We start from the raw sequence: 18,336 nt of genomic DNA, 5'->3' as shown, positions 1-18,336 counted from the left end.
TCTCTGGTTGCCGGTGTGTTTCTGCTCCAGTCGGGTAGGAGCCGGGGTGTCTGGGCCCTGGGCTGCCCTGGGGCGCACGCTGGCCGCGGGGAGCTGGGCTGGGCTCTCACGCCGGCTTGCACAGAGGCCCGATTTGGGCTTTGGCTTCGTGGACCCAGGGCAGCGAGCAGGTGTCCTCGGCGCACGCGGGCGGGAGTGGTTCTCTGAGGGGCTGGCCGTTCTCCAGCCCCTGACCCACGCCCCCAGTTCCCGGGTCTCACCCTCCTTCGTGTGGTCTCTGCGGCAGACCCTGGATGCCAGCCGGTTCACCAGAAGTGCGTTCCCATCCTGAGAGAGGGTCATTTTGGGGCCCAGGGTCCCTGGTGGGCAGGGAGGCCAGCGGGGGCACTGTGCTCACCCCTTGGCCTCAGGCCCCCCCGGGCTTGGCCCCTCCTGTGCCCTTGGGACGTGGGGAGGGTGGGGCCGTCAGGTTGGGGCAGGTGCGGAAGAACCAGCTCCGTGACCCCCTCCTCACCCACAGGAGGCCTCGCCCTGAGAGACCCACGCTTGCACGTGCAGGAAGCCTCGGAGGGCGGGCAGGGCCGTGGGTGTGCAGGGCAGCTGTGCGGGCACCAGGCAGGGTCTGCTGTCCCCTGGGCTCCCTGCTGACCGGGGCCGGGGCGGGATGGGAGATGGGGTCTCAGACTTTGCTTTGGCGCCGACTGTCCCAGAGCAGGTTGTCGGCCCAGGCCGGACAAAGCTAGGGAGACAGTTGGCAGATGCTGTCTCTAGGCGTGGGCGTGTGCGTGTGCAAACGGACCAGCCCTGGAAGCATCTGGAAGAGCTAGAGACAGCCACTCAGTCCAGGGGCTGGCCCCGCCATAGCCCAAACTGTGCTTCAACACAGGGGGACCTGGTGCCCTGTGCACGTTCTGTGGCCAGCCAGGATCCTCTGCAGGGCCGCCACTGTACGTGGCCCTACCCGGTGGGTCCCTGGACTTTGTAGAAGAGGAGAGGACACGGAGAGAAGGGCGGCTCTTGGAGCCAGGCTGTGGTTAAGGGGCCGAGAACTGGGGGATTAACTGCCGACCCCTGAGCAGACACCGCCTCCCGCAGCCCCGCCAGCTCAGGTGCCCCCACAGAGACTTTTTCTTTCTTTTTTTTTTTTTTAATGGCTACACGTGGGGCATATGGAGGTTCCCAGACTAGGGGTCAAACGAGCTGCAGCTACCGGCCTACACCACAGCCACGGCAACAAGGGATCCGAGCCGCTTCTGTGACTTAAATCACAGCTCACAGCAATGCCGGATCCTTAACCCACGGAGCGAAGCCTGGGATCGAACCCACATCCTCATGGATACTAGTTCCAGACTGGTTTCCACTGAGCCGCAACAGGAACTCCTGCAGAGACTTCTCAGGCCCCTCTGTCTGGGGAGTTTCTTCCAGCACCTGCAGTCCCCAGACCCACACCTTGGGCCACAGGCAGGTGACTGGACTGCCCGCAATCTCTGGGCAAGTTGGGCCTCCTGGGACTCTGGGGATGGACTGCCACCCTCTGGGACCATGGGCGAAGGACCGCCCCCCTCCTCGCGTGGCTTCAGGAAACCCATTTAGCCAGAGCCTGCACTTGGGGAACAGATGGAGGAACAGAGGCCGTGAGGGACACCCATTTATTGAGCAGCAGGGCTTGGGGGCAGGGGTGGCGCCGAGTCGCGGGTCAGCAGCTACATCGTCAGCTCCTGCAGGAAGTGCAAAAGAAGGCCACGTTGGGGGAGGACCCAGCAGAGAGCAGCGGGGCCACTGCGGGGGCTGCCGGCCACTCACCATGATGGCGTTGACAATGTCGCTCTGGTTGTCTCTCAAGGCCCGCACAGCCTTGGCCCTTGACACGTTGGCCTGTGCCATCACCAGCTCAATGTCCCGAAGCTCCAGCCCCGCCTCGTCCACCTGGAGCAGGGCAAGCGGGGAGGTGCTGGAGCGGCCCCATCCCCCAGGAAGAGGCCCCCGGGTGCCCCCAGGCAGAGCTGCCCCCCTTCGCAAGGGGGGGCCCCGCGCCCCTGGGCCTCACCTCCTCCTCCTCCTCCTCCTCTTCCTCCTCGCACTCTGGCCTCACCCTCGGCCCAGGTGCTGACTCGGGGACCAGCGGGGAGGGCTCGGAGGGCACCTTGAACTTCTCGGCAGCAGCTCTGTGCACCTGCTGCGACAGGTCCTCGATCTGCAGCACAGAGCCCCGCTGTCAGCTGTGCTCCCGCTCAAAGCCCCTGCCCAGTGCCCACGCCAGCCCGTCTGACCTTGGCCTCCCCGAAGACCACGTAGGTGTCGGAGGCCGGGCTCTTGAAGACGTCGGGCTTGGCGATGACGAAGAGGATGTTCTTGGACTTCTGGATGGTGATCCTGGTGACGCCCTGGATCTGCCGGAGGCCCAGCTTGGACATCGCCTGGGGGCACAGCAGGCTCAGACCAGGGCCTAAGCCCCAGGGGCCCTGTCGGGGGTCTGGGGGAAGAAGCGGGGCCCAGGGGGAGGCGGCACATGGCCAAGGGGACCCTCCTGGGGGCCCCCCGTGTGGACTCAGGCTGACAGGGCCGCCGCGGCTGACTTCCCACGGTGTCCCGCTGCTGCATTTACCCAAGGGCCCCGGGGGGGGTTTCATCAGCCATGGGGTGTAAAGGGTCCCCTTAGGCAGCCCGCCTCCGACCTGGGGTGGCTGGGGTCGTCTGGCCTCACCCCGGTCCCCCCAGGAAACCACCCCCCAGCCCACCTTTCGGGCCTTCTTCTCACTGCGACTCTGCTTGGCTTTGGCCACAGTCTCCTCGCTCGCGCCGCCTGCCGGGGCCTGGGGACAAGAGGTTGTCTGAGCACCCGAGAGTGGGGTGCGGAGCCCTCCCAGTGGCCCGTTGCCCCCCCCCATCCCCCCGTGGTCAAGCACCTGGGCCAGGCACTGCGCGGTCTGCGGTCCTGAGAGGTCCTGCTCCTCCAGCTCGGCCGACGACTCCCCGTGGCTGTCCGAGTGCTGCCCGGAGCCCGGAGCCCGTGGCGAGTCTGCGGACCGGGCAGGTGTGAGGGTGGCCTCTGCCTTCCGGGCAGGGGCCGGGGGCGAGCTGCTCTGGCTCCGTGCCAAGGAGCGGGGCCCCTGCCCGCCCCCGCCCGCTGCAGCTCCTTGCTCAGGCCAGGGCTCCAGCCCGGATCCCGCTCACCTTCTTCCACACTGTCCTGATCATCCTGCTGCTCGGTGGCTGGGAGCCCTCGAGGGCCGGCTGGGCTCCGGGGCCCAGAGCCAAGAGGCACTTGGCAGGGGGGTGAGATGCTCGAGGCCAGGTCTTTGGCATGGTTGCCCCCCTTGGGGGCTGCCTTGGGGCTGAGGGGCAGGGGCTGGGGCGGGAGGCCCACCTGCCCGGCCCCAGGGGGGTTCGGAGTCCCTGAGAAGGCAGCCGCTGCCCGCCGGGCTCTTGCCCGTGGCGGTGGGAGGCCGGGAGAGCCCAGGGGCTCCTGGCCCTCCCCTAAGTCTTCCCGGGGGCCCTGGCAAGAGCAGGGGGCAGGGGGGCCGGATGGGGTGGGGGCTGACTCCATGGGGACCCCGGGAGCAGGTGGCTCAGGGCTCCGCGTCCTGTCTTGGGGTGCACTGGCCAGGTGCCTGGCGCGGCTTTCCGGGGGCTGCGGCGGGGAGGGGCTGAGGACTCTGAGTGCTGCCCGGGCCTGTCCTCCACTGCCCCGGCCCAGCATGGGCTCTGGCTGCCTTGAGGGCAGTGGAAGTGTTGGGGCAGGATCTTTGGGACAGCCACCTCCCAACCTGGGCACAGCCCTCGATGGAGACTCTGAGCCGGGACCCAGCCCAGCCTCTGAGGCCGCAGCCCTGGGAAGCCTGGGCCCCAGGGTGGCCCTTCCTTCCTCCACGGGGCTTGGGGGCCGCACCGGGCCAGCCTCCAGACAGGCAGCAGGACTCGCCTCTGGGCTGAGGGCCACCGGCTCCAGGACTTTGCCGCCCTGCTTCTCAGCCCCCAGGGCCTCCTTCGGGGACAAGCTGGGCTCAGCTTCATCATCCCCGCGCACATGGCCGTCAAGACAGGCTCCCTGCTCAGGTGCCCTGGCCGTTTCCTCCCCACTGGAGTCAGGTTCTGGAAGATCTGGGGCCTCCGTGGTAGGCTCAGGGCGGTCCGGGGTCTCTGTGGTAGGCTCAGGGGGGCCCACATCTCCCTGCAAGGCCCAAGGTGTCCGAGCATCTGCAGCCGGCTCCGAGCCACTGGGATGGGCCTGATCCAAGGCCAGAGCGTCTGCGCCTCCACTGTGGTCTGGGTCCTTCTCTTCAGGCTCTGGCCTCAGTCCTGAGGTCTTGCTTCGTTTCCGCTGGGCGGTAGTGGCCATGGGCCCGGTCCCTGGGGTGCAGCCCGCATCTGTCTGCAGGGCCTTGGTGGTAGATTCTTGGTCTGAGGTGAGGTCTGCATCCTGCAGGGGCAGAAATACTGTCAAGTCCACTTCTTCTGGTTGAGGCTCAGGGCTGGCCTTGGCAGCTCCCTGGCCTGAGGGGAGACCTGCATCCTGCAGCGTCGAGAATATGGTCAGGGCTACTTCCGACTGGGGCTCAGGACTGGCCTCAGTGGCAGATTCCTGGCCTAAGGGGAGAACTGCATCCTGCAGGGGCAAAGATGCCATCAGGTCCCTTTCTTCTGGCTGGGGCTCAGGACGGGGCTCAGGACTGGCCTCGGAGGCAGATTCCTGGCCCAAGGGGAGGCCTGTATCCTGCAGGGGCAAAGATGCCATCAGGTCCACTTCTGGCTGAGGCTCAGGGCTGGCCTTAGAGGCAGATGCCTGGACCGAGGGGAGAACCGCATCCTGCAGGGGTGGGGCTGCACTCAGGTCCTTTTCTTCTGGTTGAGGCTCTGGACTGGCCTCAGTGGCAGATTCCTGGCCCAAGGGGAGACCTGCATCCTGCAGGGGCAAAGATGCCGTCAGCTCTCTTTCTTCTGGCTGGGGCTCAGGACTGGCCTCGGAGGCAGATTCCTGGCCCAAGGGGAGGCCTGTATCCTGCAGGGATGGGGCTGCGATCAGGTCCACTTCTGGCTGAGGCTCAGGGCTGGCCTTAGAGGCAGATGCCTGGACCGAGGGGAGAACTGCATCCTGCAGGGGTGGGGCTGCACTCAGGTCCTTTTCTTCTGGCTGGGGCTCAGGACCAGCCTCAGTGGACGATTCCTGGCCCAAAGCGAGGCCTGCATCCTGCAGGGGCAAAGATGCCGTCGGCTCTCTTTCTTCTGGCTGGGGCTCAGGAGTGGCTTTGGAGGCAGATTCCTGGCCCAAGGGGAGGCCTGCATCCTGCAGGGGCAAAGATGCCATCAGGTCCACTTCTTCTGGCTGAGGCTCAGGGCTGGCCTTAGAGGCAGATGCCTGGACCGAGGGGAGAACCGCATCCTGCAGGGGTGGGAGTGCACTCAGGTCCCTTTCTTCTGGCTGGGGCTCAGGACCAGCCTCAGTGGCCGATTCCTGGCCCAAGGCAAGGCCTGCATCCTGCAGGGGCAAAGATGCCATCAGGTCCACTTCTGGCTGAGGCTCAGGGCTGGCCTTAGAGGCAGATGCCTGGACCGAGGGGAGAACCGCATCCTGCAGGGGTGGGAGTGCACTCAGGTCCCTTCCTTCTGGCTGGGGCTCAGGACCAGCCTCAGTGGACGATTCGTGGTCCAAGGCGAGGCCTGCATCCTGCAGGGGCAAAGATGCCGTCGGCTCTCTTTCTTCTGGCTGGGGCTCAGGAGTGGCTTTGGAGGCAGATTCCTGGCCCAAGGGGAGGCCTGCATCCTGCAGGGGCAAAGATGCCATCAGGTCCACTTCTTCTGGCTGAGGCTCAGGGCTGGCCTTAGAGGCAGAAGCCTGGACCAGGGGGAGAACCGCATCCTGCAGGGGTGGGAGTGCACTCAGGTCCCTTTCTTCTGGCTGGGGTCCAGGGCTGGTCTCAGAGGCAGACCCCTGGTCTGAGGGGAGCCCTGCATCCTGCAGGGGTGGAGCTGCAGTTAGGTCTCCTTCTCTGGGATGAGGTTCAGCACTGGCCTCTGAGGCAGATGCTTGGACCAAGGGGAGTTCTGTATCCTGCAGGGGCAAAGATGCTATCAGGTCCACTTCTAGCTGGGGCTCAGGACTGGTCTCAGTGGCAGATTCCTGGCCCGAGGGGAGAACCACATCCTGCAGGGGCAAAGGTGCCATCAGGTGCACTTCTGGCTGTGGCTCAGGACTGGCCTCGGTGGCAGATCCCTGGACCAGTGGGAGGTTTGCATCCTCCAGGGGCAGAGATGCCATCAGGTCTTCTTCCGGTTGGGGTTCAGGGCTGGTCTCAGAGGCAGACCCCTGGCCTGAGGGAAAGTCTGCATCCTGCAGGGGTGGGGCTGCAGTCAGCTCTCCTGGTTGGGGCTCAGGGCTGGCCTCGGTGGCAGATTCTTGGCCTGAGGGGAGACCCGCATCCTGCAGGGGCAAAGGTGCCATCAGGTGCACTCCTGGTTGGGGCTCAGGGCTGGCCTCGGAGTCAGATCCCTGGACCAGAGGGAGGTCTGCATCCTCCAGGGGCAGAGATGCCATCAGGTCTTCTTCCAACTGGGGCTCAGGACTGGTCTCGGAGGCAAATCCTTGGACCAAAGGGATGTCTGCATCCTGCAGGGGCAAAGGTGCCACCAGGTCCCTTTCTTCTGGTTGGGGCTCAGGGCTGGCCTCGGTGGCAGATTCTTGGTCTGAGGGGAGACCCGCATCCTGCAGGGGCAAAGGTGCCACCAGGTCCACTTCTTCTGGTTGGGGCTCAGGGCTGGCCTCGGTGGCAGATTCTTGGTCTGAGGGGAGACCCGCATCCTGCAGGGGCAAAGGTGCCATCAGGTCCCTTTCTTCTGGTTGGGGCTCAGGGCTGGCCTCGGTGGCAGATTCTTGGACCAAAGGGATGTCTGCATCCTGCAGGGGCAAAGGTGCCACCAGGTCCACTTCTGGTTGGCGCTCAGGGCTGGCCTCGGTGGCAGATTCTTGGTCTGAGGGGAGACCCGCATCCTGCAGGGGCAAAGGTGCCACCAGGTCCACTTCTGGTTGGCGCTCAGGGCTGGCCTCGGTGGCAGATTCTTGGCCTGAGGGGAGACCCGCATCCTGCAGGGGCAAAAGTGCCATCAGGTCCCTTTCTTCTGGTTGGGGCTCAGGGCTGGCCTCGGTGGCAGATTCTTGGTCTGAGGGGAGACCCGCATCCTGCAGGGGCAAAGGTGCCATCAGGTCCCTTTCTTCTGGTTGGGGCTCAGGGCTGGCCTCGGTGGCAGATTCTTGGTCTGAGGGGAGACCCGCATCCTGCAGGGGCAAAGGTGCCACCAGGTCCCTTTCTTCTGGTTGGGGCTCAGGGCTGGCCTCGGTGGCAGACCCCTGAACCAAGGGGAGGCCTGTATCCTGCAAGGGTGAGGATATGGCCGGATCCTCTTCCGGCTGGAGCTCGGGGCTGGCTGCAGCCGCAGACCCCTGGCCTGTTTCTTCCTTCCGGTTTTGCAGGGAGGCGAGGCCCTCCTCTCCCTTCGAAGTCCGTGGCTCTGTGCCCAAGGCAGGGCTGTCTCCCTCCTTCAGGGGCCCGAGTGCAACCATGGCAACAGGTGCTGGTCCCATGGTGGAGCCTGCCTCTTCTACCTGGGCCTGAGGGGTCACCCCAGTGAGGCCTGGGGCTTCCTGTGGGATGTGAGGGCCCACGCCAGCCGCGGATGCCTGGCCTGACGTGGGACCCACCTCGGGTATCTCAGAGCCTGGTTCCTGGCTCTTGGCAGCAGTGCCAGCCTCTCTGGGGGCCGCTCCAAGAGCAGGCTCTGGGCCCCAGAAGGCGGCGTCAGCGGGGCTGTCCTGGAGCAGAGTGGTGGGCTGTGCATGCGGCTCCCCACTGTACAGCCTCTCATCGTCAGCCCCCGCGTAGGAGGCCGAGTCGGGCTCAGAGGAGGCGGCCGAGGTGTCATCCCGGAAGGCGAAGGCCTCGTCCATGCCCTCGGTGATGGAGAGGTCAGACAGCGAGTGCAGGGAGGAGGCGAACGTGCTGTCGTCCTCACCCTCCCCGGCCAGGTCCCCCCTGGGGACGGGGGCCTCCTGCTCCTCGTCCTGCTCCTGCTCCTCCTGCACCCCCTCCTCCTCGGGGGGCAGCGGTGTCACCTCTACCGCCTCCACCTGGAAGATGAGGCTGCCCTGGAAGGGCAGGAGGGAAGCAGGGATCATGGGGTCGTTGGCCAGGAAGTCCAGGTCGAAGAAGTGGCCCTCCTGGTCCCAGGAAGAGCTGCTGTCCCCCGAGAGGCTGGACTCTGGGGAGGGGGTGTCCGAGGTCTGCGCCGGGGGCAGCTCCCTCTCATCTGCCACAGACCCGGCTGGGGAGAAGCCCCAGCCTGAGGGCACATCCAGCCCTTCGGCCGGGGCCTGCAGGCTCAGGGAGCAGGATGGAGAGGAGGCCCAGCTGTCCCCATCTGCTGTGACATAGGAGCCTGAGGGGGAGGCTGGGGGCGAGTCCCCCAGCTCGGCCTGGGCATCCCCGGCGTCCCTGCGGGGCCCGGGGCCGGGGAGCAGGGGGCAGGCTGTCTCGGTGGGGGTGGAGGGAGGCGTGAAGAAGGAGTCAGAGTCTGGGGCAGGGAAAGGCACAGGAGGGTCACCCTGAGAACGCAACTCGGGGGGTGGGTGGGGGCTGGCGTGCCCACCCTCCCAGTCCCTGAGCTCTGGCAGGGCTGCCCTGGGCAGTGGGGGTGCCCGGCGGCACGTCTCCTCGCCCATCACGATCCGGGGCTCCAGGGAGGCTGGGAGAGGACCTTCGGCGGGCCGAACCTCGGGGCTCCCTGGGCTGGGGCCGCCCTCTGTCTGCACTGCCCAGGCCGAGGGGGCGCGGCCCGGCCCTGCATCCCAGCTGGCTCCCTCGGGCGGGGGCCGGGTACCCGGCTTGCTGGGCAGGAACGTGAGGGCCAGGGTGCTGGGGCCAGGGCTCAGGGCACAGTGCTCCAGCCGGTCCCCTTTCGGGGTGGTAGCTGCAGCCGCATCACAGGACAGATCTGTGGAGAGAGAAGGGCATGAGCAGAGCGGGCATCTTCCCCGAGAGAAGCAGCTCCCAGACCACAGCCACCCCTCCCTCCGATGGGAGTTGAGCTCAGGGCCAGGGGCCGCGGGGGCAGGTGTCCCCGAAGAGAGAGGACAGAAGAGGCAAAGGGAATGGCTGTGCCTGGGGGAGGCTTTCCAAGAGTTCTGACCACAGTGAGCAGCTTGGGGTCTGGCTTTTCTCCGAGACGCTCGGTACAGATGAGACCAGGTCTGTTCTCCTCAGACAGCAGCTTGCTGACTTCCTGCACGTAATCTGTGCCGCCTCGGCCGGGCTTGCAAGAGAGGCCCGCTCATGACCCCCCAGGCCTGTGGGCCCCCAGGGAGCAGGAGGCCTGCACTCCGCTCAGCTCTGGAACATTCCAGGGCAGGATCATTCCTGCTGTGAAGTGGGGGTCCTGCCTCTCGGCCTCTTCTCTCCCCTTTCCTTGCTGCCTACCCCCAAGGCCGACCTGGCAGGGTCCTACTGGGCTCCACCCCGACTCTGTGCCCAGAGCTGGCACACAGAGGAGGAGCAGCAGGGCCACAGCGCCCCAGCTCAGCCTGAGGCCAGGGGGCACTGCTGGCAGTGGTGACAGTCATCGGGTGGAGCACAGAGGGGGCCCCGCCCTGCCCTGCATCCAGCTCTGGGGGGCTGTGGGCTCTGGGGGCTGTGAGAGCATCCAGCGGAATCTTCAGGGCAGCTCCCTCTGCCAGGGTCATTTGAGTGGGTCCCATGGTGGTGGACAGGGGCTGCCCAGGCCTGCTGAGTTCTCCAGAGGGTTCCTGCTCTACCACCTTCACCCCGGCCACCCACAAGCACACCTTCTGGGCCTCAGCTTTCCATCTGCAAAGATTCTGCCAGGATTAGAGATGAAGCTGACAGAAGGGACAGCCCCCTCCCCAGGCTGCTCGGCTGCTGCAGCAGAGGCAGAATCCCAGGCCCCTGGGCCACGAAGCTGGAGTGCTGGTGTGGCAACAGGGTCCTGAGAAAAGGGGTCTTTTGGGTCCCCACGCCCCAGGAACAGCTAATTCTGGAGGTGGGTGTGGCAGGCAGGGCTGGGTGCCGGAGACGGGGCTCTGGGCACCGAGCCTGATGTGGTACCTCTGCGCACCTGCAGTGGATGCCAGGGCCCCGAGGCAGGCAGAGGGTGGAGTGGGTCCAAGAGGGCAGAGGAAGGGAAGCCAAAGGTCAGAGGTTTTTGTGCTTCATTCAAGGCACAAAAACCATTTTGTGCCCCATCAAACGGTCCGAGCAGAGCTGGCCCCAACCCATTTTACTGGACCGAGAGGGAGGTCCCTGGACCCAGCCCTGGTGTCATCTCCAGGTGACCTCTCACCCACAGCAAGGTGCCCTTGGCCCTCCCAGAGTCACACATGGCTGACCTGCCCAGGGGCCATCCCGGCTGGCCTTCCCAGCCGAGGCTGCTCCCCTCAGCCTCCACCCACACTTGCTGACTTAGCCTCTCCAAGGATTCAGGCCTGTGCTCCGGGGCTGCTGCTCCCCAGGCCACGCTCCCAGGGCCTCCCACCTTCCAGACCTTAGCCAGTACCTCTGGCTTCCCCAGGCTCCAGCTCCCGTCCTGGTCCTCCCTCCTGAGCCAGGAGCTGTCCCCAGCTCTGAGGGGCAGGCCCCCGGTGCCTGGTGCATCCATAGCGGCCTGGGTGCTGTCTGGACCTGCAGCCTTAGGTCCAGAGCTGCGTGGTCCCAGGGAGGCCAGCTACTCCGCTCAGACAATGGGGCGCGGCGGCGGAGCGGCTGGGAGCCCACGGAGCCTGGGACGCCCGCAGGCCTTCAAGTTGCTTCTGGCTCCTGGAGGACATCCCTGCTCCGCCACGCCCTTCCCTGCAGTCCTGAGTGGGGCCAGGGTGGGCTAGGATTCAGGGGCACGGAGGGCAGGGGACCAAGGAAGGGGCCTGAGGGGGGATGAAGAAGGGAGAGGGGCGAAGAGGGACAGAGAGGGGGAGCGACGGAGAGAGAACGGGCGGAGGCGGGGGGGGGGGCGAAGTGAGACTGGGACAGAGATGGTATAGGGACAGAGAAAGAGGGGTAGAGAGGGGACAGGGACAGAGAGAGGGACGGCGGCGGAGATACACGCAGGCGGGAGAGCGCCCTGGTCTCACCTGTGCGGGGCCCCGGCCCGCCTGCCTCGGGCAGCAGCAGCTCGGCGCGGGCAGCCTCCCCGGGCATGGCCTGGCCGTCCGCCCGTCCCTCCGTCCCCTGTCTGTCCGTGAGTCCGTCTGCGGGAGCCTGCGCGGCCACCGCCCCTCTGCCAGGGGGTTGGGGGGGGCGTCCGTGGATGACGTAAGCACCGCCCCGCCCGCCCAGCGCCCTGAGTGAGCGTGCGCGGGCGCGCCAGGCACTGCGGTGCGCCCAGAGCGGAGGGGGCGGGCGTAGCGGGGGGGGAGCCTCCCCCCTCCCCCTCCCCTCCCCCGGCCGCATCCTCCTCCTGGCGTGCGCGGCCCCGCCTTTCCCGCAGTATTCCCCCTTTCCCCCCCTCCACTAACGGGAGAGGGCTTCAGGGCCATTCCAGGCATCACCCCTTAGCCGGGTGGGGAAGAGGGGGTGCGGGGTCGAGGGGGTGGTTGGAGGTTATAGGTGGCCAAGGCTCTTTGGGGGAGGTGGCAGCGCATTTCCCCTGCTCGAACTCCCGGCCCGCAGCTGCCCCGGGGGCCTAGCCCGGTGCCTCCATCCAAGAGGTGAGCTGGCGCTGCAGCTCCTCACTGATTGGCTGGTTCTCACACGTCGGTCTCCGTGGCAACCGCCTCCTGGCTCCATGGCAACTAGAGCAGGCTGGCTGGCGGGAGAGCAGCAGGGAAGGCAGCCTCGGCTGAGCGGTCCCCGGGGCTCCCAGCACCTCAGCGCTGTTCCATCCCTCAACTCCCAGACAGTGGAAGGAAGATGCAGAAACACGCCTTCCTCCATTCTCCGCAGCCGCCCCTGCCACACCCCCAAGGACGCAAGCCCTCCCTGAGCTTTCCGGAGATGCGTCCTTGCTTCCACACAGGCCCTCCTGCAGTCGGACTCGCCGAGCACCCGCCCTGTGCCAGGCTCCGAGAGACAGAGAACATTGTCACCACCCCAGAGCTAGACAGGGGCGGGGGCAGGCAATCAGAGCGGCCATTGTGGCGGGGTGGGGGGAGTCTGCTACTTCCTCAGTCTTCTGCTGGCTCTATCCCGGAGCCCGCAGAGCCAGGGGCTGCCTGCTGGGCATCTCCCCACTGCATCCGGCGCCAGACCCATCGTATCCCAATCTAAGCCCTGCATTTTGCATCCCTCTCAGTCTCTGGAAACCTGTCTATCCCACTGATGGGGGGGCTCCTCTTCTTCCTCCCTTTCCTCAGCACCCATCTTCATCCTCACCTCCCAGGAGTTTCTAAGTTGCCGTCTCCAATCGCCTTAGCTGAATCATTCATAAGTTTCATTGCTCTGCCAACCCCTATGCCTGGCCAACACTACTGACTTTCCAGAAACCAAAAGACTTTCATCAGTGCCTGAGTGTCTTCCAGCCTGGACAAGATGCCATAAGCTTTTCTCTCTGCTTCTCCCGACCAATCCAGTAAAAATGCAGAAACAAGACCATTAAATAAGAACTCTTGGAATTGCTGTGGCTTAGCAGCTTAAGAACCCGACTAGAGGATGCAGGTTCGATCCCTAGCCTTGCTCAGTGGGTTAAGGATCTAGTGTTTTTTGTTTTTGTTTTTTAGGGTTGCACCTGTGACATATGGAGATTCCCAGGCTAGGGGTTGAAACAGAGCTACAGCTGCTGGCCACAGCCACAGTAATGCCAGATCCAAGCCGAGTCTGTGATCTACACCACAGCTCATGGCAATGCTGGACCCCCGACCCACTGAACAAGCCCAGGGATCGAACAGCATCCTCATGGGTACTAGTCAGATTAGTTTCTGCTGTGCCACAACAGGAACTCCAAGGAAAATATTTTTACTTTTTTGTTTGTCTGTTTACGGCTGCACTCACGGTATATGTAAATTCCAAGCCTCTGCAGCAACCCAAGCTGTTGCAGCCAGACACTTAACACACTGTGCCACAGAGGGAACTCCAAGGATCCAGTGCTGCTGCAAGTTGCAGCAGAGGTTGCAGATTCAGCTCAGATCTTTTTCGACCCTCAGCCCAGGAACTTTCCTATGCCACAGGTGCGGCCCTAAAAAGAAAACAAAAACGAAAAACCCCACCTGAACTCTGAAAGATGGAAGATAAGCTGGCGAGGGGCTCCAGGACTGGAAGAACAGCAGAGCCGTACCCCCAACAGAAGGGGACCGAGGCCCAGCATCTCCTGACCCCAGCTACTACCGGAGGGGGATCATGTATCCATCCCCACATGGACTGGAGTCTGTGACAACTCTAGCAGAACTGGCCTGAGGACCAAGGGGCAGCCTCCAGATAAGAGACCAAGGGAAGCACGTTCCTCCCCCTCCCCGCAGAGGCTCTAGGGGGTGGGGGCACTGGCTTCCAGTCCAGCCAGTCACTCTTTCTCCCCAGGGCCAGGCTCCCTTTTCCCCACCCAGAGGCGTGGGAGGGTTCAGCCCACAGAGTGCCTCCCACCCGCTCAAGAGCACCAGCAGGGACCAGCAGGATGAAGCCAATGCAGGCCAGAGAGGCCTGAGTGTTACACTCTCTTTAGAGCCGCAGGCTGTGAAAGTTGCCCAGAACCTGCATCCTGAACCCAAACAGGGTGACTGTCTGCTAAAATTAAAAACCTGAACATAAGAGGAGTTCCCGTCGTGGCGCAGTGGTTAACGAATCCGACTAGGAAACATGAGGTTGCGGGTTCAGTCCCCGGCCTTGCTCAGTGGGTTAACGATCCGGCATTGCCGTGAGCTGTGGTGTAGGTTGCAGACATGGCTTGGATCCCGCGTTGCTGTGGCTCTGGTGTAGGCCGGTGGCTACAGCTCCGATTGGACCCCTAGCCTGGGAACCTCCACATGCCGCGGGAGCAGCCCAAAGAAATAGCAAAAAGACAAAAAAAAACCCCAAAAACAAAAAACCCTGAACATAAGAGCCTAGCTGTCCAAGGTACAAAAAAGAAAAAAAAAAAAAATCACTAGTCAATCCAACAGGAAAACCACTAGATAGAAAATTTTAAAACACAGAATTGAAGTGAATGGAAACAAAAATACAAACTATCAAATTATGTGGCCTGCAGATAAGAGTGCTGAGAGGTTTTTATAGCACATCTAAAGAGGCAAGGTCTAAATCAATCGTCTAAGTTCCTACCTCAGGAAACAAGGAAAAGAAGAGCAACACAAGCAGAAACAAAGAAATTACAAAGTCAGAAGCAGAAATCAATGAAACTGAAAACAGGAAAACAACAGAGGAAATCAATGAAACAAAGAATAATTCTTTGAAAAAATTCGATAAAATGGCAAGATGGGCAAAAATACAGACAGAAATGATCAGCATGCAATGGGGGCTGTGATGGTCGATTTTACTTATTTATTTATTAGATCATTTAATTCTATTTTTAGGCCTAAATTATTTTTTTTTCATTTAAAAACAAAGTTGTATTAAAGTTTAGTTCATTTACAATGTTGTGATAATTTCTGCTGTGATAGTTAATTTTATGTGTCACCTTGACTGGGCTGAGGAAGGCCCAGAGAACGGGTTAAATGCTATTTCTGGGTGTGTACTGTGAGGGCATCTCTGTAGAGATTGGCATGTGATTCGGAGTCTGGAGATCCGCCCTCACCCATGTGGGCGGGCACCAGCCAATCTGTTGGGGGGGGCGAGGGCGGGGGCAGAGAGAAACAAAAGGCAAAGGAGCCGGATTTCACTCTCTTCTTGAGCTGGGACACCATCTCCTGCCCCTGGACACCGGAGCTCCTGGTTCTCTGGCCTTTGGATTCCAGGGCTGACACCAGTGACACCCCCTCCTCCTGCCAAACCTTTGCACTTGGACTCAACTTAGACCACCGGCTACGGCTTTCTTGCTGGTGCAGACAACAAATTATGGGACTTCTCAGCCTCCATAACTGCGTGAGCCAATTCCTGTAATAAATCTCCTCTTACCTTTATGTGTGTGTACATAGATCCTGTTTCTCTGGAGAATGCTGACAACAGGGCTAACATTACAAAGCCTGAGGACAGTACAAGGATACGAAGGTAAGGCTGCAAACAACTCGATGCTCATCAATGCAACAACTTTGAAGAGATGGACAACTCCTTGAACATTCAAATGATCAAAAATTCAAACAAGATGAAACAGATAATAGGAATAGTCCTATAACCATGAAAGAGTTGAATTTGTAACTTAAATCTTCCCCAAAGAAGTCTCTAGATCCAGCTAGTGTCAACTGGCGTTCTACCAGGTGTTGGTTTGGGATGTGCCCGTGGCACCTCCACCTACCAGGTATTTACAGTAGAATTAACAATGACTTTAAACAATTTCTTTTACACAATAGGAGGAAACATTCCTAATTCATTTTATGCGACAAGAAGTCCTTTGATACCCAAACCAGGCGAAGATAATACCAAAAACCAAAACTAAAGCCCAATATCTCGCATGACCTTAGGCACAAAAATTCTCAATAAAATAGAAGCAAATCAAATCCAAGAATGTGTAAAAATAATTATACACCATGACCAAGTGGAATTTGTTCCAGGTGGTTTGACACTTGAAGGTCAATGTCATCCACTACACCAACAGACGGAAGAAGAAAGATCATGTATCAATTGACAGAGACATTTGACAAAGCACTTGACATAGTCCAAGAGCCTTTCAGATTTTTAAGAAACTTTGCAGCCAGTTAAAATAAACTTGATAAAGACCATATATAAGAGCCTTACAGCCAGCTTCGCACTTGATGGTGGAAGATTGAACACTTTCTGAGACTGGGAACAAGGCAAGGATGCTTGCTCTCAACAGAAGTGTTGTTTCTGTTTTTAATAGTATTGGAAATTCTCACCCCTGCAATAAGGAAAGAAAACAAAAAGGGAGATGGACTTGAGCATGAAAGCAGGAGGAGCTCCACTGACCAGTTCCCCAGGGAAATTGTTAAAAATTCTAAAACAACAAACATTTAAAGCTCATGGAAGGGTCTGAAGGGCAAACAGGTAAAGAAATAGCTTCTCCAAGAAAATCTGTGCCAGCGTGCTAAGGAAGCCCACCACTTGAAGCAGGGTCTTCCTTCCCTCACAAGGCGGAGCAGCCACTGCAGGGCCCAGAACCCCTGGCCCCCACCCCACGCTGCTCCTGCCACAGGGCTTTCTTCCAGGGAGGTTCCTGCTGCTGAGGTGGAGCCCCAGGCAAGGGGTGGGGCTCTCTTTTCTGCCTAGCCCCCACTTGAGGGAGAGGACTCCACTACACCAAAATTTAGAACTTCTGTATTGCAAAGGACACCATCAAGAATGTGAAAATACAGTCTACAGAATGGAGAAAATATTTGACAAGGGATCTAATTATTTTACTTTTTATGGCCATGCCCAGAGCATATGGAAGTTCCCAGGCGGGAATGAAATTCAAGCCACAGCTGCAGCATTGCAGGATCCTTAACCCCCTGCTCGGGGCTGAGGATTGAGCCTGTGCCTCCACAGCAACCTGAGCTGCTGCAGTCTCAACCCACTGTGCCACCGTGAGAACGCCAAGGGATCTGCTTCAAGAACATACAAAGAACTCCTACAATTCAATGAAACAACCTAACTAAAAACTGGACAAAGAATCTAAGTAAGTATTTCTCCAAAGACAAGTATGTGCAAACGGGCCACAGGCACATGAAAAGATATCATCAATCATCACGGAAATGACCATTAAAGCCACAATGATAGCACTCCACAGCCACCAAGATGACTGGAAGGGAAGAGTGTGCAACATGCCTAGTCACGAGCAAATGAAATGGAAGGTATCCTTCCGCACCCATCGGAGCCGCTATAGTAGTCCGTGAACACCATTTACGGGCAGGGATGCCAAGGACCTACCGCTTCTCACACCGCTGGGGGGAACGGAGGATGGCACAGCACCTCCGGAACACACCGTGGCCGTTTCTTAACCAATGAATAAATCCCATACAACCTGGAAGCTGCGTTCCCAGGGACTCGTCCCAGAGAAATGAAAACTCAGGCTTGCAGGGACGCCCCCACACAGGGTGAACTACAGCCCAACAGCAGTAAGGATGTTGGGAGATGCTGGATGAAGCTTCGGAGAACTGCCCATGAAGAAACCCAATTTCTAAAGGTTATCTACTGAACAATTCCTCTACAGCACATCCCCAAAGTAACAAAACAGAAACGAAGGGCAGGCTGGCAATTGCTGGCGGCAGAGGACAAGGCGGGGGAGGGGGGGGAGTGAGCATCTCGGTAGCGATACAGCCCTGCACGTGCACTTCTACTCCCACCGGCATCCTGGTGTGCCGTGTGCCAGAGTTCTGCAAGAGGTCACCACCTAGGGAACTGAGAGAGGGCACAGGACCACTGCATTGCATCCTGAGCTGTGGCTCCCTCTATGCCAACGCCCACGGGACTTTTTTTTTTTTTTTTTTTTTTTTGTGTTTTAGGGCCACACCCGTGGCACATGAAGTTCCCAGGCTAGGGGTCAAATTGGAGCTACACCTGCTGGCCTACACCATAGCCATAGCCAATGCCAGATCCAAGCCGCATCTGCCACCTACACTGCAGCTCATGGTAACGCTGGATCCTTAACCCACTGAACAAGGCCAGGGATTAAACCCGCTTCCTCTGGGTTCAATCCCTGCATCCTAGTCGGGTTTGTTAACCGCTGAGCCACGAAGGGAACTCCCCACGTGACTTGCTTTCCGAGGGACCACTTTGGAGTGGGTGGGGAATGGCTGAGGAGGGGCCCAGAGAGGAAGAGTCCTCTCCTCTGCTCAGCTCTGCTCCCATCAGCCTCCCTCCATCCCCCACTGCTGGAGGCAAATGACAGAGCCCTGTCTCCAGCAAAGCCTGCTGTGCAGGACTGGAAAGGAGAAAGCCCATTTCTTTCCAGCATCTGGCGGTGTCACTGCTGGTGCGGTGAAGGGGGCCCCGGGCCACTCCCATGACAGCGGTAGGGGCAGCAGACTGTGGCACCTGTCCTGCACTCTCACCTTCTACTTGGGTGACCGGTGCTCCTGCCTTGTGGCAGTGGAGGCCCCTGGATGGGAGGGACCTGCCCGGACGACGGTGACCCATTAGACCCTAAGCCGCGCACCGAGGACCCACCCAGCCGGCTCCCCTGGGAAGGTCCTCCTGCGCCGAAGTGCGGCACTGAGACTCGGCCTGTGCCGGGGCTGAGCGCAGGCCCTGAGCAGCAGGCCGGCCACATATGAAGGTGTGAACATGAGAAGGTCCTCTGTGGGTGGCAGAGAAGCTGGGACACCGG

At 60.7% G+C, this 18,336-nt stretch overlaps 1 protein-coding gene across 2 annotated transcripts; it reads right to left on the bottom strand.

Moving 5' to 3' along the window:
• On the bottom strand, positions 1,636 to 11,307 carry NACAD (NAC alpha domain containing). 2 transcript variants are annotated; one of them, XM_021079068.1, is made up of 9 exons: positions 11,129 to 11,307; positions 7,136 to 8,982; positions 3,175 to 6,853; positions 2,907 to 3,019; positions 2,739 to 2,813; positions 2,271 to 2,417; positions 2,048 to 2,194; positions 1,804 to 1,926; positions 1,636 to 1,718 (listed from the first exon to the last, which is right to left on the bottom strand). In XM_021079068.1, exons 1-9 carry the CDS (start codon positions 11,193 to 11,195, stop codon positions 1,704 to 1,706), a joined length of 6,213 nt encoding a protein of 2,070 aa, XP_020934727.1. In that variant the 5' UTR covers positions 11,196 to 11,307; the 3' UTR covers positions 1,636 to 1,703. The 2 variants fall into 2 exon arrangements, with proteins under 2 accessions (XP_020934727.1, XP_003134919.2); XM_003134871.6 differs by having other exon boundaries at positions 3,175 to 8,982; positions 11,129 to 11,306.

Source organism: Sus scrofa, chromosome 18 (assembly GCF_000003025.6).
Source record: "Sus scrofa isolate TJ Tabasco breed Duroc chromosome 18, Sscrofa11.1, whole genome shotgun sequence".
Taxonomy (NCBI): Eukaryota; Metazoa; Chordata; class Mammalia; order Artiodactyla; family Suidae; genus Sus; species Sus scrofa.
The sequence above is the reverse complement of the archived record's forward strand: the minus strand, read 5'-3'. Positions and strand labels throughout refer to the sequence as shown.

Bases quoted from the DNA above. Each gene is read 5' to 3' on its own strand.
- NACAD (XM_003134871.6), bottom strand. From the start codon at position 11,195: ATGCCCGGGGAGGCTGCCCGCGCCGAGCTGCTGCTGCCCGAGGCAGGC. The intron at 3,020-3,174 runs GTGAGCGGGATC...CCCGGTCCGCAG, and splicing joins TCAGGACAGTGTGGAAGAAG to ACTCGCCACGGGCTCCGGGC. The intron at 2,418-2,738 runs GTGGGCTGGGGG...CTGTGCCCCCAG, and splicing joins GTGAGAAGAAGGCCCGAAAG to GCGATGTCCAAGCTGGGCCT.